The sequence below is a fragment of the Ornithodoros turicata genome, chromosome 2 (assembly GCF_037126465.1).
Source record: "Ornithodoros turicata isolate Travis chromosome 2, ASM3712646v1, whole genome shotgun sequence".
Lineage (NCBI taxonomy): Eukaryota > Metazoa > Arthropoda > Arachnida > Ixodida > Argasidae > Ornithodoros > Ornithodoros turicata.
In genome coordinates, this window is record NC_088202.1 from 96,723,649 (window position 1) to 96,747,482 (window position 23,834).

General features: G+C 44.7%; 1 protein-coding gene across 1 annotated transcript in view; it reads right to left on the reverse strand.

Moving 5' to 3' along the window:
- The window catches only part of LOC135385817 (hemicentin-2-like), a 317,127-nt gene that overhangs the window by 187,167 nt on the left and 106,126 nt on the right, over positions 1–23,834 (reverse strand). Inside the window, exon 2 of the mRNA XM_064615350.1 lies at positions 12,333–12,674. Coding sequence (XP_064471420.1) covers positions 12,333–12,674 — 342 coding nt within the window. The remainder of the gene's footprint in view (positions 1–12,332; positions 12,675–23,834) is intronic.

Below are 23,834 nucleotides of genomic sequence, written 5' to 3' on the forward strand. Positions count from 1 at the left end.
TTTATTTGACATGCTTCTCGGTATTGTCGACGAAGGGAGATTTCTCGGCGGGCATACAGTTCCATCAGGCACGATCAGCCTCCGCGGCAGCTATTGCTTAACAGTATTGGAGGGTGTCCTGACAGCGACGTAGAGGAGTGTAGATTTTGCCAATTACATTTTAAGATTGCAGACTATGGAGGGACCCGTCAGTTGTGAAACTGGGTTTGAATACCAAGAACCTCCGCCTACAGCAGTCCGCAGGTATTGAATCTTTCTTACAGAACTCTTGCATCTGAACGAGACGAGGTTAGTGTCTTCTGTATAATTTATACAGTGATTACTGTGCTTGTGAGAATTACGTTGTAGCATGCAGGCCTTAGGGGATCGTTTACGCAACAAAGAAAAATAAGTATGGAAGCCAATTACAGTTTACGCACTAAATCAAAAGATATACTGTACAATTCCGTGTGTTGTTCAGAATGTAGTCATGGCAATGCAGTAAGCAACACCCACAGTACGTAAAATGAAGCTGTGTATTCCGCATCTAGGTGTAACTTCTTAATTGTTGTCACAGCAATGTGCACCAGTGTAGTTCATGACTTTTTAGGACAAGATGTAGAACCAAATGTAGGAAATACAAGGCAGGTATCGGGTACAAGTTCTATTTTATTTGTTTTCCTTAAAATAAGCAGCATACTGCACATAGTAAAGGTCTGTTCTGGATTCTAAACCAACCCAGTTGAAATCCCAAACTGTTCTATTGTTGTCTAATCTGGGGAAACACCACAGAGTGCAACTATGATAAAATTGCAATGCAGACAAAAAAAAAAAAAAAGATAGCCTGGTGTACGACAACTATGTCTACAGGTGCACACGCCCCTCAGCTCCTTCAAGGCATGCAAATACTTGCAGTAGACAAAGTGTTCACTTGGAAATTAGGCATTTACACAAAATCGCTTTGCAAATTCAGGATCTTTTAGCGCCATCCAAAACATTGGCCATTACGGTATGAAATCCATCACTGTGCCCCTTGCTATGTTCCACAGCTACGGACCAGCTATGGAAGTCTGGAGACACACCCCTCCTCATTCCGACTGTTCTGAACAAATTGGAACAGCTGATTGGAAATGGCCTTTCACTTTCAAAACAGAGCTACGCAAACTTGTTGAAGTCTTATTATTCACAGGTCTGTTATGTTCTTTTTTTGCGTGTGCGTGTGTGTGAATACGTACATACTTTGGTGCAATTGTGTATTTTATTTATGTAATTGTGACTAGCTGTTATCCTCATGATGTCAGTATCTCAGTTATCGCACACTGTATTGGTGCCATGCACCTCGTCAGGCTAATGCCTTTTGTGCCTGGTAGCCTCATTTCATTTTCTAGGAAATGAAAAATCAAAATGAACTGAACTGAATCGAAAATAGAGATCCTCGTAAATTTGTATGGCTTTTTTAACGATGTTAGGGTGATGGCTTTATGAATGCGGAAGGAACAAGAGAGGAAGACATCCGACATATGACAGTTGTCTGTCAGGTAGTGGACCAATTTCTTTCATAAATGTGGTATATAGCGGTGAGGCTTCTACGAACGAAATTTTATTTTGTGCCTTTTGACGGATCCATAGATGGTGAGCATGCGTACGGACTTGACATATCTCAGGTTTGATGCATGTATATGTGTAAATGTAAAAGACAGAGTGCTAAAAATGTATCTAAGGTGAAAAATTGAGCAGTTCATTGCAGTAATTATATCAGTTTATTTTCAGCATTTTGGGAAATACATAATGATTGTAAGACTACCTGTGTTCTACCACTTGATCGTTTGCTATAGGAGTTGCATGTCCTAATTATTATATATGATAGCTGTTTGAGGCTATCATATATTTATTATGTAGGTTCTATAGCTGTGAGTTCGTGCAAATGTACTCCGCGGTGATCAGGCTCTACAGAGAGTTATGCTTGTATAATAACAGTGACTAATGTACTTCTGCACATAAAACGTGACTGTCACTGAGCAAGCAGATGGCAGCATACAAGGGGTTGTTGAAGAGAGCTTAAGTAAATTTTGAACTCGAATAAAAGAACTTAGTTATATACTTTCATATTTGGAACATTTTTATGCATATTATTTTAACACATTTCTTTAAAAAATAGCTGCATGCTAAGAATAGCTGCTAAGTATAAGTCAGACACCGCTATCAAAGCTGCCTTCTGTCTCAGGTGAAACATGGTTTTTCCCAGAAGTCCAATAATGTATGTTCGCTGCATCATGTATGCTATTTTGGAACAATTTCTGTGAACATACTATGAAGATATTATCTGAGTGCCATAATAAACTATATGAACCACATTTCATGTTACATCATATTTGACAACAACATGCATATTTGAGTGTTTGAGCAGACCAAGATACAAAGCTTAGTTCCTCAAGGGCTACACCATACTTCCATGGAGCCCACACTTTGCGCACAAAAGGTTGCCCAGAAATTGAGGTTTTGGATGGCGAACTTGTGTAGTGAGCACTTCCGAAGGACTGTGAGCGGAATGAACCGGATGTCATACACAGGGTAACTTGCATAACAATCTGATCTATTTGCACATAACAATCATTAAAATACTTGAGGTGCTTCAACAAAATTATTTGGGTGCTATCAGACAGTTTGAGTTCGAACAGCCCTTACGGCATGCATACTGAATGGGTGGACACAAGGATGTGCCGAAACAGGATTGAATTTGAATATCATAGCTGTGTCGGCGGTGGAGTTCGGAGCCCAATGTAATTGTTACCAGGCGGAGCAGGCTAATGAGTTGATGCTCTGCGTCAGGGACCAGCAGTGATGAGATACACGACACGCAGCACATCGACCCTTGGTGACACTTCGTCGACCTGATCTCAACACACAACCGTTCGCTGCTCTGTTTGTTCCCAACTTCCCTGTTGTCTCTGCAGTCTTCCTGCAATTTCCCCCTTTCTATACTTTACAATTTTCAGAAACATTGTGATAGACAATGCAGGCTTCTTACTAAGAAAGGAGAGCATCTCCAAAACCAATTAATGTGCACACGAGACAACATTCTGTGGTTACAGTTGTGCTCCTGCTCGCCCATTACCTCCCGACGGATGCCATGCGCAGAAACGATTCTACAAACGGGCACTGTTGGTGAAAAAAGAGAAAATAAATTTCTTCCAGCCCTAGGTGCTGGGGTCCCCTTCTTTGTCTGTGAACTACACGTGAGCTGTGTGACAATGTCAGTAACGCATGTTTGACCAATATATGTACAGGTCTCTGCAAAAGCTTGCAGAACACCAAAGCAACACCTTATATAGCACTGAACAGCAGTGAGTACACTTGATGTGAGGTGCATAGAGTACATAGTCAGGGGTGGATTTAAGGGGGCGGGGTCCAGATGTCTTGACCCCATCCTTAATACTGCATCCCCCAAAATCGATAATGTGGCAATCAACTTTTGTCATCACGTACTGGACAACTCAAGTTACAAATATGTTTAATAGCACCAACTTTGTGAAATTCTACATGCTACACGCAGGGTACACAATTTAAATCTGGGTTAGAAAGTCTTTGAAAGATTTTTCAAATGATGTTATAGTCTGAATATTCGTATATGGCTATGAATGGCCATGAACAGTACTAGACTAACTTACTTATAAGGACAAGCTGTCCGTATACTAAGTTCAGTTTTTCGTAAATATTAACGAAATGGGGGAAATTATGGTAAGACTTCCATCCTAGTATATTGGGTATTCAAACCCTGTAGTGGTTTCTGTGGGAAAGGCTTGTCGTATCCTATTCACCGCACAGGCTGGTACTATAAGCATTCTCTTGTTGTTGTTGTTGTTTTTTTTTTCAAGTTTGTGCCACACCCATCTCGCAAACTGTTGGTATGCTGTGGATCTGACAACGCAAACCTCTACCTCTATGAGACAACGCAAACTTTGAACAAAGCTAAAGCTAGCAGGACGCCGAGTAGCATTTCGGCTACACTCTTTCTGAATAAGTGACGAACAATGACGATAATGATGAGTTCAGAATAGCTATTTTGCATTGAAACCCACCAGCTTGATTGCGCATGAGACACGCTACTCACTTGTGAATATGAGGTTCGCGCTGCTCTCGAAGTTCGAAATATGCTACTTTGCTACTTTGAGAAGAGTTGTGTTTAGGCACAAGAGTCTGAAGTCCTCATGATTAGTTATGCAGTCGTAGTGCAATTCCTCAGCAGTGAGCTCGAGCTCCTTGCATCATGAGCACTCGACCTGTTTCGGCATTGTTATGCATGAATCACACCGGCGCCGTCAAACACGAAATTTACACATACTGTTCAAGTGCTTTATCATGGTGAATGCTAAAAGCTCATTTACCAGTCTGTCGAAGCCAGAAGGGTAACGTTGTCTACTTCTTCCGTGCCCGATGGTGTGGAACTTCGTCTTCATGCTGAACTCGATTCGCGGTTCAACATTTCAAAAGCAAGGCTGCCGAACTCTGCTGCACGTAGTAGAACTTCCCTCTCAGTTGCAGAAAGGTCGCTGAGAAGCTGACTTGTTGATTCCGCTGTGCTTCTTCCTTCGACGTCCATGTTGAAAAAGCACCAAGGAATACGGAAACTGCGGAAATCACCCGAACTTCCGGTGCGGACTTTCCTCCAATAAACGTCACGGGCGTTTTACGTCATACACTAAGGAAAACCCATGTATAGTAGCTAGAGTTCTGCGCTGATCGGACGAGTTGAGGAGTGAAAGCGAAACCTCTTTTCGTCTCCTTGTATAGAATAGTTCGCGGCTCCGCAGAGACGAAACGTTTTAATTGTAACTTGGAGGCACCATGTACGTTCGTTATCTTTACAAACAAAGACATTTACCAAGTTCTGGTCAGATACCCTTTAAATGTCAATCCACACTTTGACTCAAGTAAAAGGGCAAGACGTGACTCAAGTCATGGGCAAGACGCGCTTCCATGGCCTGACGGACACTACCCTGGGAACATTGACATGATGGGACATTAATGGGGCAGTTATTAATACTTAGATATAGTTAAGACATTAATACTCTCATGGGAACAACACGAAAAACAATTCACAAACTGCGAGCTTTAAAAGTCATCGTTTTATTCATTTATCCATCGCTCATACAAGACGTCCTCGGTAGTAGGATATCGTCAGTACTTTTGAAATATATCTCACTTAATGGATAAGCGGGACATCCCGCACCGGCTTTCTGTATAGCGAAATTCTGCCGAGATTTTCCTAATGTGGCACTGTACTTACATTTTTCTGTTTAGTTGACTCGATGTGTGCTATGCGTTCTTATTGTGTCGTGATAGGAAACTCTGAATGTAATTTCTACGTAAAAAGTTCGGTATTCTTTTTTCACGAGCTTTACATTCATTCGTGAAATAAATGAAGAAGTGAGCACCAATGAAACGTGAATATTTAATGACGAGCTTTCGTTCGGACCCTGCACTCCACTCAGTAGACATGGAAAACAAGCAATCGATCGAATATTCTTCCCTTCGCAGCCTTTACTTCTGCAAGCTTATCCGGACGCGCTCATCAGTATCCTGAAGCACTAGCACATCAAAGTGGATTCCTCGTTTTTCGTATAAACCCACGCACTAATATCCGTTCCCACCGCCTCGGCAAACTGAGCGCATACCAAGCTCTCGCACGAGATGAATGCTCGCGTTGAGGTCTTTTTCAGTCGCAAATATATTCCATAAGCAGAGCCAATTTTGAAAAGGTTCCCTCGCGTTTGTTCGAGGAAACCAGAACGAAGGAAAGGAAAAGAGCGAAGCGGCAGTCAGCGATCAATCTCGGCGTGAAAAAAAAAAAAAAAAATTGAAGCGAGGCAGGATAAAAAAATAAAAAAATCTCGAGGCAATCTGCAGCCAGATCATTGGCAGAGGTCACGAATGCTGATGGCCGCCTTTGCCAACACAATAGCAGAGAAAACCATCAATTCGTCTTGGCATGCGAAGAAGGCAAGCAAATCTCCTTGAAGGGGTGTGCACCTTTCTTACCGTCTTTGTATTTCTCTAGATTTGTAAACACATACATTCGCGTCGCAAATAGACTTTCATAGAGGTGATCGCGTCACGCCGTTGCGCATTGTGCGGAATTCTGTCACTCCTACTACCATTTCTTTACTTTTTTTTCCCCCTCGCTGTGATTCCTGCTTTTGCTTTGACTTTTATTGCTGTTGGGTTGACACCTCTGGTGCACGATGACTGAAGTTGTGAAAGGGAACGATAAGGGGGAAAGGGAAGAGACAAATCCGCTGATGTGGAGCATAGTATGCTTACAATTGCACGCTGTGCACCGAGGTAAACAAAAGTGTTTTGGATGGCGCGACATTATTTGCATGTATCAAAAGTAAGGGGACGCTAACCGAAAGCACGATATAATGGTGCAACTCCGAGGCGGCGCGTGGCATTTGTTTTAAAACTAAAGCGTGCATGGTAGAAGTGCGCATGTGGAGTATATATCGACATAAACGATTTATTCTCACGCGCAAATAATACACTATCAAGGCTTCATTCTTGGCTGACTTTTAATAAATTCGAGATTAGCCCGTCCGCGTCTTCATATGTCATCTTCAGGTCCCCCAATTATTCACGGGTAGTTGTAATAGTGACTTGGTACTTGGTCCTCATACTATTGCCAAACGCTCCTCAACGAAATTCCTGGGCATAACGCTTGACGAGCACTTGTTATGTCACGACCATGTGTCACACGTGTGCAACAAAGTTTATTCGGATACTTATGCAATAAACAAGTTGAGGTTCCTCGTGCCGTTACGAGTTCTAAGAAGCGTTTACATGTCTCTTATTCAAAGCCATATTTCCTATGGCATCGCATGCTATGCCCTAACATACGATTCTACAATTAAGCCTGTGCTTGTTGCCCAGAAAAAGGCATTACGAGCGATGTTAGCTACGCCAAATAATGAAAGTATTACTTTTGCATTTAAATTGTTCAATATTCCTGAGGTAAAAGTTTTACTTCAGCGCAGGTTATGCACCATCGTTTACAAACTGAGAAACAACTTATGTTCTTTACCATTTATTACTCTGAAGAGTCGTGAATGTAACAAACTACGGACCGTTTTCCCTAGGTTTACCTAAGATAAGGACCAACTACGGCTACTTTTCTTTTCAATATTACGCTGTCAAGTTAAGGAATTCATTGGCAGTGCATATACAAAGCAGCACATCAATACATGTCCTCAAGATACAACTTCATAATTACTTTATGTTTCAAGCTACAAATTAGCTGTTATTTCGGATTGATATTAACTGAATCTTCTCTTGTCACGGAATAGATCATGTTGTACTTACAAATTTTTATGTGTTTTCTCGTTTGCGTCTTGCATATATCTTGGTTTTATTTATTTCTTTTTGCGCACGAATTGTTGGGTTGCAACTTGTAAATCATGAGTTCATTGATGTGTAATCCTCAGTTACTGTTTCCCGTATATTTCAGCTACCAATTTGAGTACGGATCAGTTACACGCGAATAGCGTCTGATCCCTCAAGGTCATTCCTTATTTAAATGACGATGTTCCATTGTTGATGAGAAGCCGGAATTCCTATGTGATGCCAATAAAAGAGCTTCTCTCTCTCTCTATTGCTATTTTTGCCACAACAGCTTTTCAATGGCGGTTCGGTTTGAAGTAGAGGGCGAAGTCTCAAGTTTTCTACAGGTAATATTGGGATCAGAAGTTCGCAAGAAAAATGAAAAGTCTTCTTTTTTCAGTGCCTTGAAGTAGAATAGTAGAATAGTAACCGCGTAGAATAGTCCCTGCTCGCGATATTGTCTCTCGACCTGAAGGTCCATTCTTAACTTCTGACTCAATTTCACTGAGCAGTAAATACCGTCATATACGAGGGGTGTTCAAGTCAAACCGGGACTTTTCATTTTTCGCAGAAGTAAAATGAACTTACAGGCGATAAATTAGTTTTATTTTTCAAGGTAATCTCCAGCTGCACTAATGCACTTGTCCCAGCGTTTCACGAGGGCTTGGACGCCACCTGCGTAGAAATCCTTACCGGCGTGTAGCAGCCGTGATCGAACCGCATTCTTGACCTCGTCGTCGCAGCTGAAGTGGCGGCCCCCAAGGAACACCTTCGTTAAAGAACCCTCAGGTGGGCAAAAGTAATCCACAGAGCAATCACTGTGGCGTCGCTCATGATCATAGTTGTCTCGCGACGTAAAGCCAGGAATTATTATTAAGTAAAAACCCACGTTCTTTGACCTGTCGCCGGATCATCTGTAGGTCGCACTTGAATAGATCATAAATTCGGCACCGATAACAATAAGCTAAAGTGCACGCACTCATGGTAATGCCTCTCGCTATAAGATTGTCCTATAGCTGCCACCATGTCAGACGTTTAACAACATAGACTATAGAAACGGAACCTCACGGCATGGCATGCTCATAGCTGTATCATGAGGCGCAATGTTTGCCGTAAAGGGAATTATTCGATGAGGTTCTGTTTTTAGAGTGTACTTCAAAAAAATTGTACGCGTGTAGGTACTCGGCTGAAAAAGAACCACGTCATACAACTTGCGAACCTGTTCAACCTAGTAGCGTAAAATCTGCAGACATTTTGATGTAAAGAGGACTAAAAAGCAGCTGGCTTCAAGAATGTATAAATACAGAACGTATATGAGATATCGCGTCATTTTATTCAGTCGGCAATTTTAAAATAACTGATTATCAAGCCTTACAAGAATTGCGTTACGTATATTGCAGTGCTGCGTGTTCGTGACTACAACGCAGAAGGTCGCCTAAATGGACTGCAGTTCTGGTACAAACAGTAAACAACGCGGTACGTACGAATCACCCCACGTTCAATTAAAATCGGTTCTCAATTTCGATGGATGCAGCTGCCAAATTTTTGCTCCTTGCGGTATTGTGGAAAGGGCTTTGTTTTATGTGTGATCAATATAAGTTTGTCGCTGTGCTGCTGTACATACCCGTGCAAGTTTGTTCCTTGCGAGAATAAAGTGGGTGTGACTGCAGGTTGTGAATAAAATGCGGGTAGTGCGGGTATACCGGCGCTGCACAACGTGGGTTGCGATTGCGGTTGCGGGTGGCTCATCTGCGGGAGCGCTGTGGGTGCGAATTTACTTAGCTCTAGTTATAGCCGTTAAGTTGCTGTAGAAAAGCGGAGTCCTTGGATAAAATAAACAGTAGCATTCAATAAACGTATCAGTATCGCTTGTATTAAGAATCCACATAAAACGGTCGTCAGGGCAGTATCTTTTGCGGTGCTGTTCCCGGTAAGATTTTTTCCCTAAGAATCCATCTGTACGTACCTCATTAACATCTGTATATAGCCTGTACATTTCGTTTATCTTTTCTTTCTTTCTTTTTTGCCGTAGCATATTGGTAGGGTTCAGCGTTTTCGGTTTTTATTTCTGGGCGGGTTCGGCGTATCTTTTTCGATGTCTATTGATTTTCACGAAATCGGCGTTTTTCGATGTTTTTCCTAACCTTTACATGGTGTACTCGACAGTTATCGACGAATAGAAATCACAATGTAATTTCCACACGACGCTCATTCAACATGGTGTTGTTCGCGGCGGTGGCGTTTTACGGCTAACGAAAAAGTAAGCGGCAATTTTTCACAACCATCGTATCGCTGTATGGTTTTCTGATCTCCATCAACAACTTGCTGGGCATGTGCAGCAATTTATCTCTATCATGTCATGGAATGTCCCTCTGCATTCGGTGTTTTTCGATTAGAACCGAAAACGCGGAACCCTACATATAGGCCTCACTTCTCCATCACGTTCACACATGTTCATTAGCACAGTAGTTTTAAAAGACATGTCTTCGTGCCACCTGTAATTACGGCCCCCACGGAATAAAGTTTCCCCACAGCTAAGAAGGTTTTCCAATTTATGTATAGCTGCAAACAATTGCCAGTTACTGGGGGAAGCGTTACAATAGCATCGCGGTGAGGAAGCAAACGACGATGTGCCAGGAGAGCGTTGCTGGCCAATGCGAGCCGAACCTTCCCAGCGGTGCGGGAATAACGAACGGTGATGTGAAGCGGTGTCACTGTGGCAACATGCCTTACACGCCCTACATGTTGTTGTAGGTCATGACTCTCAAGGCTATGTTGAACTTCTTTCTAGGTTATGGAATGTGTGTAAGCACCGGAGACCACCTCAAGGTCGGGAGGTGTGATCGGGGTGTAGTGGTACGTTGACGTGTCGTAATCGTGTTTGTAGATTGCTTCGGACAGTTGAGGTGATCTTGCCGGTTGTCGAAGGGCAGTGTGTGCCGCCCGTATCGTCAAGTTTGCCAAGTGCTATCCTTCCTGTTTCTGCCGCAATTACTGTGAGAATACTACCAGCTAATGATACAGTTGTGCAGCAATTACCCTGCCAGAGTGCCCTGTCCCGAGGGGGAACAATAGGCTCAGAATGTCGTCGTTCGTTATTCTCACACGCCCACCATAAAGTGGACCTGTAGCTCATTAAACTGTGTTAGAGCGTAATGAGACTGCACGTGTACATTAATCTCTATTGCGAAAGACGACGCACTTGACTCATTTGTTAATATGACAGGCTGAAGAGCTGCGGCCGAACTATAGTGTTTTGTTTGGCTGTGCCTGACGTTGCTCGCACTTACCCAGTGTCGGTGAGAACGCTAAATAAGCACAGCCAGCCAGCAATTCCTTATATAGTATTGTCATTCCGTTGTAGCACACCAGTGCTGAAGAAAATGAAGCCGTTACGCTCTTAGAGCCCTCTACAGCACCTAAATGAAGGTGCCTATACAGCTGTCGGACCGTTGGCATAAACAACAGTATCGCAGTTATTCGATGCACCCAAGGTACACGGCCAATTTGGCTCGCTTTGATTTCGTGGTTGCATGAACCCCAGACAGCGCGGCGGTGTTGAGCAGTGTCGCACATATGTGCGTTGAACATATTCGACTGTTTAATTTCTTCCTTGCTGCACAAGTTCAACACTACTGCTGATATCGCTTATATTGTTAAGAGGAAAGGTACAACCGAGTAAGGCGGTATAGCAACAGGTAATAGCCGAATAAATGAACATGAACTTTATCCTCATGACCCTCTTCCTAACCATATAACATATCGGATACCCATCATCGTGTTTTTTTTTCTTCTTTTTTTAAGTCCTAGAGACTGGTAATGATTTTGTTAGTTATCCAACGTCAGGTAGCCTATAGGGCATGCGTTAGATCATGGGCACCGTATGTCTTCTAAGGAAGTACGAATGAAAACCAGTCTTTCTTGTAATTTCTCCGTCACGGACTGTGTGATATGAGTAATTATTGCAATTAACGCCTGACCCTTGTTAACAGAGTACGTAGATTAAATAGCGTACTTTTGAGAATGGTGAGGATGATGAAGGTGAGAGCACGATATCGATATTCCGATCCGCCCAGAACACACACACACACAAAAAAAAAAATGGGAAGCCCAGGATGTGATGCCGACTGACGCTGTGTTGCTCCGAAGAGGAGTGTACCACGTGGATGCATGGTGCTCATTGTCTGCTCTTCTTTCTGCTAACACTTTTTCCTACTACTAACTGTTTGTGCAGACAAAGATCGAAGCATGTTCTAGGCGGTCATAGAAATCTTTGTTTTGCTGTCTTTTTATGAGAACAACATTCGAGTTCCTCAGCTTTCATGCAGCAGCACCCAAAAATTTTACAAAAAGTTACGAGCCTTCGGCCCCGATCTTGAACTCGCACATAGCAAGCTGTATCGTTATTTTTCGAGTTGACGCGCTCCAGACGTCACGTGGCGGCACGTGAAGACCGTTCTGAGAGGCCGCGATTTGAAATAAACGTTGCGACTGGCATTCGCGCGTGGCGGACTTCGGCGTGGACGTCGTGGCGAGTCACGGGAGAAGTGGTGCATTTAGTGCGCGCTGCGTTAATAGAACCGCAGATGCCCGGAATTATCCGCAGTCCTACCCTGCGGCCCGTGCAGCATGTCGCCACACAATCACCGGCTCCCGTGGCCTAATGGATATACAATGACTGTATTCCACTCGGAGACTCGGAGGTGAACCCGGTTCGAATCCGGGAGCCGGCTGTACTTTCTGGGTGCTTTCTATGGATTTTCCTCAGACGCTTTAAGACAAATGTCAGCATAGTTCCTTGTGAAGTCTGCCTAGGACGCACGATCAAGCCTGCGACAGTCGTGATGTTGCCCGCCCTAGCGTGGTCGACTACGGCAAGCAGTTCCACGATCACCACGACCACGTCGCCACACAAATAAGGCTTACTCCAGTTATCATTACCAACGCGCGTTGATTGAGCCCCTGTAGGTATATCTTACCTATAACACGAAGTTCGACGAGCTGATTTTCAGTGCGTGCCTGCCGATAGTCCACACGACACCGATATTGGCCTGCGTCCGATTCCATAACTCCTGACATCCGAAGAACCGTGGGCTGACGAGAAACATCGTATCGGGCTCGACCAGCGATGGATTCTGCAGGGAAGTGCCTTGCTGTGTTCAGGTCCCCGCTGCGGGAGTCCAATGTGTACAGAGGTGTAGAGGCGTTGTCCTTGTACCAAAGCACCAAAGCCACTGCCCACTCGTCGTCAGGACTCGTAGTTACGTTACACGGAAGCTCCGCGCCGCTTCCCGCCACTGCCAGCTCGTACGTTAGGGAACCTGGTGACAATATGAGCAGTGTATAAGAAAAGCAATTCAGTGAACGAATATTGACATGCTTGGCATAGACGTTGAGGGATAAAGAGACAACGATTGCGTGAAGCAATATATCATGAAATGTTATTTGGTTTAGCATTTGTAGAGGAGCACTTATTGGTTTCTTGCGAGTTATGCTATTCAGAATCAGTTTTACATGAAGCGTACAGTGTTCAACGTTTATTTCACTTCACCCGTACATGCTCTTGCTCGAAACAGCAAATAGCGGAACAAGGGAGGTGACACCTGACACGGAATACCATGTAGCACCCATTCCACTTGAGCGGGCTCTATACACGCGGGGTCAGGTGAGGACTTGCTGCAAAATCTTTCGCGCAATGCGCTACGACAGCTTGCCTCTGCGCAGGGGAGAGGGCGAAGTTTGGGGAAACCACGTGACGAGGTGGCTGTCCGCTCACAAGGGGGCTGTAAGGAGGTATTCGTAGACCGTGCATGGTTCTCGCACGGGTCCACAAGAAACGACGTGTGCCTCGTGACCTTGAGCTGTGTGCTCTTACCCCCTTATTTGGGAGAGGGGCCAATGAGGTCGCTCGACCGGCAACAGGGAAGAGTGGGAGATAGGGAAGCTGCGCAGACAGCTGGCCTAAACTTAGATAGCTTATATAAAACGGCGCCATAACTGGAAGGCACGGTGGTGTGACTGGGTTTTCGCCATTTCTTAAATATCAGCGGTGGTGTAGTATAGGAATTTTCCCTAGCTCGCGTAGAGAGGTAAATGGGGTATTGGAACGCGTAGCGGTTTGTAAAGAACAAGAAGTTGTACTCATGTACACGTTCCCGTTTCGTTTGAAAAAAAGAAAAAAAAAGAAACACGCAGGGAAAACATACACACACAAAACCAAGCAACTTTATTTTGAGATGATGATGTCACACAAAGTTGACGCTGTGGATATTGTGTATTTCGTGAACCTCCAATTGAAGTTTTGACGCAAAACGTGCAATAGTCGCTAACGAATTCAGACTCGTGGACACCGAAACAAATGTAGCTGTAACAATGAGGCCAGCTTTTAAAGCTGCGGGTTTCACGCGGACGGTAACGTTGCAGATGATTTCGAGGAACAAAAGTCAATGTGTTTTTTTTTTTGTTCCGTGTTAGCGTCACGAAGCAACTGTGGCTATGAGCGGCGTACATATGTGGAGGGATGGAGAGAGGACAGTAGGAAGAAGTGGGGGATAGGGGGTTTGTATGCGTCCTGGGCGGACTTCAGGGGGAACTGTGCCGCGTCGCAAGTGTGGAACTCTCTATCCTACACTGACTCGTCACGGATTGAAGCTGTCTAGATAAAGGTTCTATACATCGTACATAGCGTGTTTTTGAGAAAGAACTGTGAGTTTAGAAAGTACGTCTACAGTGAGATAATGTCATTTCTTATCCTCGAACCACTCTTAGTGCGACGCCATTTTCATGGCATTAGGCTTTGTTACTCCGATCGCACGTATTCAAAAAATGACAAACGCAATTCACCCCTCTTTTGATAGCTTTATCCGCCATACAAACGTTCTAAACACGCTCCTGTGGCGTTCACTCAGTAACATGTGAAGGCATGTATATGTAGAGTTTTTTTTTTCTTCTTAAATTGTCATTTATTGTATGTCTCAATATGAATATGTTCCAGTTCCTGAATATGTGATGTTCTGTATAATGTGTATATATATGTGGGTGTATGTGTAGGTCCTTACCTGTACTGTCTTCGTGCGCCAAAGCCAAGGCTTTGGCTGTTCTTGGGCACGGTAATAAAGAAATTATTATTATTATCTAAGGCACGGAAGTGTGTTAGAATTTCAAGGCATAAATCCGGACTGATGTGACTTGATAATATTCTAGCACTCATTAAAGGACAACGGAAGTGAAATTTGCCCATTGCAAAACAGGGCCCGAACAAAGTGTAAATATTACGTAGAATTACGGTGACACTAGTATTTTGCGAGTACGCTGTACAGATGGGCATATTTTTGACGATTACGAGCGCGCTGGGCCGCCCACCCGACACGATCGCCCATGGAGCGCGCCCGCTGTCGCAAAGCATTGCGGGAAAATCTGAGGAGCGCGTGACGTCAAATATCTCTCGAGTTCCCCGTAGCGGGAATCAGACGTACGCCGAAACGCCAAGTGGAGGTAAAGATTTGTGCCTTCCGTTTTCGTGAAAATACAGCGGGGGCCCTGACCCTGATTCTTTGACCCTGATGTACTTCGTTGAGAAGTCAAGGCTAATGAGCAGCTCTGTATTTGTTTTGAACCATTCGTCAACAATATGTCTGCGCACTACTTGTCTTGTTTCACCTGTCTGCAAGTAGGCGTAGACGGATTCGCGGCGAGAATAAGTTTTAAGAGTCTTTCGGAAAGACAGACATCGGCAGAATTTGAGCTTCGCATCTCTCGATTGCCAGTTGAGCGCCAATGGCCAATACGGCCACGGAAACAACCACAGACTGGTAGAGCGTGTTCGTTCTGAAACATATCCTGGCCGAACGCAAGGTAAGACAGCCAGCAATGTAAGCAGCAATAGACTCTCACCCCTAGAAAGAATGAGATCACCTTCCTTCGGATGGATTTTGGGGGCTAGCCTCGGTGGTGTTGTCTTTCTAATAAACGTCACTCGATGTTTGGCATTGTGTTTGTGATGTCTATCCGTGTGTCGTTCGTTCACGGAACACTATGTCCTCCGGTTGCCGAAAGGAAGTCAAGCAACATGCTATAGCACAGCAAGGAAAGCCTTCACAAGCATGTACAATTTTTCTTGTCGTGAAAATCAACCTCTGATCGCAAAACAACCGCTAAATGAAAGTCAGGTATTCCAACAGGAGAGACAACGTGCGTCACTTCCGTGGTCTGCTCCGGCGGCGCGGCGACGCTCGCCAGGGGCTCTGGGTGCTTCGCGGCCGAAATTTATATCGCGACTGTGGCGGCATTTCAACTAATATAAGTAAATCTAAGTCGAATTCCGGATTGTTTCGGTACACATCGCAATATGAGGCAAACAGCTTTGCAGCTTATTTTCGCTTCCATTGTCCTTTAAAGAAGCAGAAATCCTGTGGCGCCTGTGCCGTAGGTCCCCAAACGATCTTGTCTTAAAAGATAAGTTCAGGGCTTTGCGTAATAGGATTACTGCACTTACTGGAACAGCCAGAAATACTTATTTTCGGGACAAGTTTGACAGCGCAAAGAAAAATCCAAAAGAGACTTGGCGTATAATTAATCACCTGTGCGGTGAAAACGTGGAGTGCAATATAGATGAATCTTTGGTCAACAGCTTTGACAGCGCAAAAGGTTTGGCTGACAAATTTAGTAACTATTTCAGCAATGTTCCTATGCCACCGCGTCCATTACGCAATCATGTGGTTTTCCCTATATGTAGGAAGATGACCTGCTCTTTAAGTAATCTTTCTAGTACTCGCGCCTCCGGTTGTGACCGAAGACGTTCCGCTGATGTTAAAAGAAACATCAATTTAATTAAATATATCCTTCTTTATATATTCAATGGCGTTTTCGCAACCGGGGAAATTCCGTCTGACCTAAAAAGAGCTGTCATCCGACCAGTTTTTGAAAAGGGTAGACGTGACCATGTGGAAAACTACAGGCCGCGCGCGATTTCCATCGTGCCAGCCCTGGCCTTGATAATGGATAAATATGTCTACTCTATGATGAACAGTTTGGCAATTCGTTTCAAGCTTTTTTCTGATAGCCAGTTTGATTTCATTGAAGGACGTGGCACGATCGCTCTGCTTGAAGGTCTTAGTGATATGTTATACAGTGCTTTAGACAAAAGGTGTTTAGCCGTCGAGCTGTCATTGGATCTTTCTAGAGCATTCGATACCATATCTCACGAAGTTCTGCTAAATATACTGTAGTCTTATGGTTATAGAGGACGGATATACTCTTGGTTGGCAAACTTTCATAGTAATCGCAACCAAACCGTCTCTGTTTGTAATACACTAAGTGAAGCTGTTGGTATAAGTGTGGGTGCCCCGCGAGGCCCTGTCCTTGCCACTTTACTATTCAATTTTTATGTCAATGAACTTTGTGGGGTAGTCCAGTACTGCAAAGTATATCAGTATGCAGATGACACATGACTGGTGTCTATTCATATGTGTCACGCCGAGGCCATTCTAATGTTACAATCGGATGCACTCAATGTGTGGAAGTGGTTCTCCGACTCTAATATATGTTTGAATGCTGATTAAACACAACTGCACTCTAAGAAAAAAGAGGAATAAAACGGGGAGTAATTGCAGCTTCTACTCCCGTAGTCTGCAATTACTCCCCATTTTAGTCCCCTAACCCAACATTTAGTCCCAACATTTACTCCCCAGGACTGCAAATTGTCACTAAACTTCGCGAATGGTCTCCTAAATGCAACAGTCTACGTAAATATGTGCCCTTGGTCAATTTGAACGACATAAGGCTGTATAACTCAGACAACGTAGCAATTTTCCAGCCACACAGAGTAAGAAACAGTTAGGGCATCTTTCTTCGCAAATTGTGCCCTAGTATGGCGCAAGATTTTATATCACTCGATAGATCACCGTTGACGGTTTGCTTCAAAGTATTCTCATGCATGCGCACCGATTATGTACCTGGGACTCTTACAACAGCGCGTGAAATGCGGTCTTCACTCTGTGACACTCATTTACTCCCGTGCATTTACTCCCGAAAGGGACTATTTTTTGTGGCAATGCAATTACTACCGAAAAGGAGTAAAAGTACTCCTTTTTTTCTTAGAGTGTGGTATGCTTTCGCTCTCCCCTCAAACGCATTGATGACTGTAGTTCTGTCCTCTTGCCGGGTCACCACCCGCTGAAGTATTCTCAAACATTTTAGCAGTACTTGGAATTATATACTTCGACTCAGATATGACATGGAATACTCAACTTTCGTACATATACAAAAGGCTTCGGCAAACTTCATGTGTTCTTTTCGCCTTTAGGCCTTCCCCTTTTCTTTCTCCTGTTCTGGATGCTCTAGGTTACAATGTATTACGTTATGGTGTAACTTTATTTGTTCACTGCAGTGAAACCTGGAAAGCCAAGGTCAATAGCATTCTAAGAAGTTGTCAAAAAAGTGTTGCCTACAATGTTCCAGCCTTTAGCCATTCCAATGACCTGTTCCGTAGCTTTGGCTTCCCTTCTTTTTCAACTTATTTCAATATGTAACGACATATAAGCACTTCTCCGATTCTTCCTATAAGGTCTCTGCGCATAGAGCCGATTTCTCCAGATGCAAGAGGTTTGCCTTTGTCGTGCCATTCCTCTTTAAAAATTATCATTCTGGACGTAGGTGTTGGTATGTTACGCGCATCTTTAATGAATTACCTGGTCATCTCTCATCCATAGATGGAACTCACAGCCTCAAAAAGGCGTTACTGAAACGTTATTATATGAACTGAAACCTTTCTGCGGATCGATATTTCGCGCCCTCTTTATTTACCTTTATTTATCTTTTCTTTTTCTTTACTTTCTTCTTCTTCGTTCCTTTGGATTCGTAGTGTTTTATGTTCGTTCTGTGTTTAGTGTTCGTACTGTTCTCGGCCACGGCTTGCGTGGTTCACGTTAGTCGGCAGCTAAAATATTTGTCATGTGGTTCGGCTTCGTATTACAAATGATATTTTTCGGTGAAGGTATACCTGAAAAAAAAAAATTACTCCATACTGCCTAGTGTTTATTGTCAAGGAGCCAAAATTTATTATCGCGAAATCCCGGGACTTCGGGACATGAAATTATGCCAAAGTCCCGGAATTTCGGGATCCCGAGATCCCGGGCTCCGGACCCTATTCACAAGTTCGCGTTTGCTCCGCTCTCGCCAACGTTATGCTACGGGCGGTCCAACAGCGATGATGCAAGTGGAAAGAGAAAATTTCGCTGCTTTGCAGTGGCTGAATCGCCGTCGCCAAATGTCGAGCCGCACGAAAGCGCCTGGAGAATTCAACACTCTGTTCCACATTTGTCGTCCGTTGGGTGCTTATTTTATTCGCGATCTGTGAATCATCTCAAAAATATTGCGTGGATGATCTAATACAAGCTCCGATTGGTATTGAAGTCGTGCCATTTGTCAGGATATGATATGACTAGAGGCAGGATTTATATGCGCTAAAAATAATGAAATATGCATACAACTATGCACTAAACCTGGTCACAACATGCAGTAAAAATGTGTCATATATGCGGTAAAAACTTCAGCCGTATATGAAGCGATCTCGCACACCGCCGCCGAGACGAGTGGTTTCTTAAATGTCCTTTTTATTTAACCGGATATGTTGGGGTTACAATGAAAAATAACGAAAAGCGGGATATTCAGAAAAAATAATACAAGGCCGTGTTTCAATGACTGGAACTGTTGAAGAAAATGTTTGCCACCAGATACAGTTCAATGTTGTCTCGAGTGAAGTTCTGGCGCCTGTCAGTCAAAACGTCCTTATAGTTCGAAAATGACCTCTCTACGTCGCACGTTACGACTGGAGCATACGTGAAGGCTGAAAGTAGGTGTGCGGGTACAACCTCGGGTAGGGTGGCGTTAGGAACCGAAGCAAACAGATCGCCGACTACTCGGAGAACGGCATATCCAGGATTCTTTTGTAGCACGGCGTCAAATTTTCTAACAACCTTTGCGCCGATTGGACTGGTAATCTTTGCGAGCTCCTCGCGTACACATTTCACGCCATCCAAGGATTCCACGAGCAGGAGGACTCCCGTTTCAAGCTTCCGGATGGCTCGCGCAAGGAAGACCAGGTGCGTTTTCACTAACTGTACCTCCACAGCTAGCACTGGGTTTTCAACGAGCGCTTGTGCTTCTCTGACAGCGCTGCTGTCCTCGGAACTGAACGTGTTCACCACGTCCTTCAAGTCATCCAAGTGAGTTGCATAGAAGTCGACTGCCTCCAACCAGGTGCCCCATCTTGTGACAACAGGTTCAGGGGGCAGGGGAACGTCTGGCATCATTGCTCGGTATGTTTCTCTTCGACTTGGCGCCTTCACAAAAATTTTCTTCACGACTGACACCATCTTGTTGACGAGTGGGTAGAGCCCCCTAACTTCCTCTGCCACGCGGTTGAGGCCGTGCGCCAAACACGTTACGTGCACGAGGTTTGGATAGAAAACCTTCATGGTGTCAGCAGCCTTTATCATGTACGCAGCTGCATTTGTGTAAAATATCCTAAAGTTCTCTCCGCCCCCATCTGGCCAGAGTAGCTTGAGAGCATCGTTTACGAATCTAGCTACAGTGCCGTCGTTTGTTTTCTCAAGTGTTAGACTCGCAACCAGATAAGGCCTGGACCTTTCATTTTCATCAAGTTTCCCAACAACAAGATGCGCTACGTAGCGACCGCAAGCATCCGTCGTCTCATCTGCAGCAGCCCACATTGGGCCGTTTCCAACAGAAGACCTTATTTAGTTCACGGCTTTCTCGTACAAAAGAGGCAGGTAATTCTTGCGGAGAGTTGGCTCTGCTGGTATCTTCCTGTGAGTATACTCCTCAAGGCATTTTCTTAGCCTCGGAATTTCGGGTTTGCACCACGGAATATTAGCCGCGACAAATGCTTCAGAGAGGTCCGCACAAAATTCGTCAAACTCAGGGCGAGAGCTCGCAGCGTGGGCAAGTAGGGGTTGTGAAGTCCTGCTCCTCTTTGCCTTTTCATAAATGTGGCACTGCGACCTCACATGCTGGTCCACTTGGAACTTCCTCTCTGCATTGACCTATAACAGGCAGAAAAAAAAAAGAAAAGAAAAATTGAGTCAGGAAACATAAACAGCCGCGGCAATGAATTTCTGTGAAGTAAATACTAAAGAACGACCTTTATTTTGCGTCGTTAATAAGCGTCTTTGCGCGTACATTGCGTCGCAAAGCGAGCTCCATTTACGCATATTTGCTTGAGAGATTCTCGTTCGTAATCCTCCCCAATGCATGAAAGCCCATGCCTTGTAAACGTCAAGGGATCATGGGGGGATATAAGTTTATTTCGGAAAGGTCAGCCTGACCGAAGGTCAGCTTGCTATTCCTAAAGCAAAAATATAGCAAGGGATGAAACGTAAGTGTTGCTCGTCTATAGTTGAACGTTCGATGCACGCTCCTTTCTTACCTTCTTCTCGTAAATCCTGCAGAATAATATCGTTCCGTCGGTGCACAAATCTGGATTCTCTGTCGTACATCTCTTGTAAAGGCATGGTATTGATGGCTTAGGTCTGGGCATCGTAAGGAAACGACGTAAAAGCGGCAGACGCACGGTAGGCACCAGAGAAGAGAACGCGTCACACTCTCTGTGGCAGCCAGAGAGGGCACGAGCCGCGTTCGGCGCAGCCAGAGTGGCGTCGACGCTCGCAGCGAAGGAATCACAGCAGACGGCGTGATGCGGAGTGTCTAATCGGCGGCTTGCAATGCGAAATATGGTGCAGATCGATACATCATATCTGACGAGCTGGGAAATATGCAGCAAAAACGCAAAATATGCAGCAACGTATGAAATATGCATTTACATGCACTTAAAACATATCGCAAATGGCAGCGCAAATCGTTTGGGACAAGGCTCAAATGTGATTTCATGTCACCCCCAATGTAAACCATATTCAGGAAAAAATATGCATTTGCATGAAAATCCGATCTCTAGATATGACACATAGCTTCCTTTGTTTGTGTACAAATTTAGAGAAACACAAAGACAACGTTATTAATTTTGAAATACTTTTGTCACCATGCTGTCTTTGCTCCCTTTTCCCCACATGGTAGCGAAGGCATCCTTGGGAGTGCGCACTAGGTCATCATCAGCTCATCAGCGATTATTTCCCTATTTAAGAGCACATAAAGATTTGTTTCCAACGGGAACGTCGAAAATCGAACTTGTTTTCGTCGTTCAGTCTCCTCTCACAATGCCGACGAAGGCGGGGCAAAAGGGACTTTGCGAAGCTACCAAGTGGCGAGGAACGCACCCCTGGACCCGTTTGCATAAAAGTTGAATATGAGTCTCAGGCTCATTCTCAATAGCTTTGGCAGCGCAGCGCAATTTAAAATCTCAGAGGTTCTGAACACCCTCAATGCTTTTCGAGTTAGTAGTCACGTTCATCCTAAGCCAGGAACCTTTTCAACTTCTTTCATGACACGAAAACACCAATTTCCAAGCCCTTCATATTACCGAGGAGCGCTGCGAACATCACACGTTGCAAACCTAATCGCCCTTTGTCCGTATTCCTTCACGAAACCTACACGGCCCTTGTTATGGAACCAAAGCATCACAGCTAGTACTCCCACTCCATTCCGCTTCCTATACCGTGCTCAGGTACATGCGAGCACAATGAACAGCCCCTTGTTGAGGAGCATATACCATGAAGTAGAAAAGGCAGCACGCAAGGCTATGTAGTATTCATGCTTGAGGCTACAACATCAATGAGGTTGGACCACCCACTTACTCTTGCGTTTTGTGTCGGTGCAAAGTGGTAAACGCAAAAGTAGCAGGTTCCGCATAACCCCTTCTTACTATGTGACGGCTGGTGCACCTCAGCAACGTGAATCGATGTTTCCGCAGTCGATGTTTTCTCTGACCTCGACGCAGTCGACCGTTACGCTATCGACTGAATGCAGCCCCTTCACTTTGGGCTGCCCATCTTTGGATATCGTTTTGCTATCTCGGGAAGTTCGCACCCAGAAGAGAACTGAGCTTCGTGAGCCGTATTCCTTTGTTTCTTGTTTGTTCGCGAGCAAAATACCCTGGAGGAAATCGATTGACTCCCTTCACTGCTGTGTAATGAGCATTTCTGGGATGTTTGCAGCGTACCAGGGGACGTGTACTGGGGTGAGTTGATTGAGGTGGGGGAGGGAACGTTTGGAGATGACGCCAGATCGCAACGGCTAACTGAGTTACGACGAATTCCCCGAGGAAATTATAATACGTGATCGATCTACCGAGAGTGCATTACTACGAGGCCATTTGCATAGCTAGAAAACGCATTTGTCTATCCATGCGCACTTAAGCTCCAACTGTACGCGTTAACAGCTGCCCTGCGCACCGTGACATATGAGCGGAGAACACGAATATTTTACTTGGTTTTGAAATTCGTAGCACGTGAACTGGGCTGGAGAGCGTAGATTGCAGAATCCCCATCCAGGTAAAGCACAACTGTGCACGTGGGATTCCTATTCATACACTGTTGTAATGCTGTTTACTAGTTCATGTACAGCTTGAGGCGAAACACAGCACTCGAATATTTCTTCGTCGGAGTGTCCCCCTGGACAGGAGCGGAGGACATTACAAACAGGTGACAGAGCAGCCCAGACGCCCGTTTTTAATTTTGTCCACTCTCGTTCACTGTCATGAAGATGCTCCGATAAAGATATATACGAGTGCCGTGTTCCGTAAAGTTTTGTCCCCAGCTATTTTTCTTTTTTTTATTCCATGTTAGCGCCGCGAACCAACTGTGGCTATGAGCAGCGTTCAGAGGGTGGCAGATGGAGAGAGGACAGCAGGAAGGAGTGGGGACGGCGGGTTAGTATACGTCCTAGGCCGACTAGAGGGGGAACTGTGCCGACATTTGTCTGGAAAGCCTTCGGAAAACCCAGGGAAAACCTCAGACAGCATGGCCAGTGGTAGGATTCGAACCCATGACCTCCCAGTTTTCAACACGACCTTGGCTACCACCACAAAAGAGACGTTTTAACCCCCTCAGGCATGCTATACTATACAAGTTGCCACGTAGCATTAAATAGTTGAAGCCACCCTAAAACACGTTTCTTAACGTGATGGCCCACGCAACCATGAAGAGTTGCACGGACGTTGATTCGTTACGCCGCCGGGGGTTGCTGAGATTCTTCGAACGTCCGCAGAGAGCCTAACTCAGCGTGCCTGAGGCAGTGAGGAGACACTGTGAAAGCTAACAGAATCAAACCATACCAGCGTCTTTTTAACGTTAATCGACGGCCACAAAACCGTTGTGATGATGGAACGTCGAAGCGAATCACCTGGTCACTGCCACGATGCTTCTTTTTTCATGCTGTAGGTTTCCGGTGGTTTGCAGAATGCTAGCCAGACGCTCGCGAACCACACGTTATCACAGAGCGCCTCATTATTATACATATGTCACTGAATGGCGTTTGCGTCGACTCAGGAACAGTAGTAAATCCCGAAC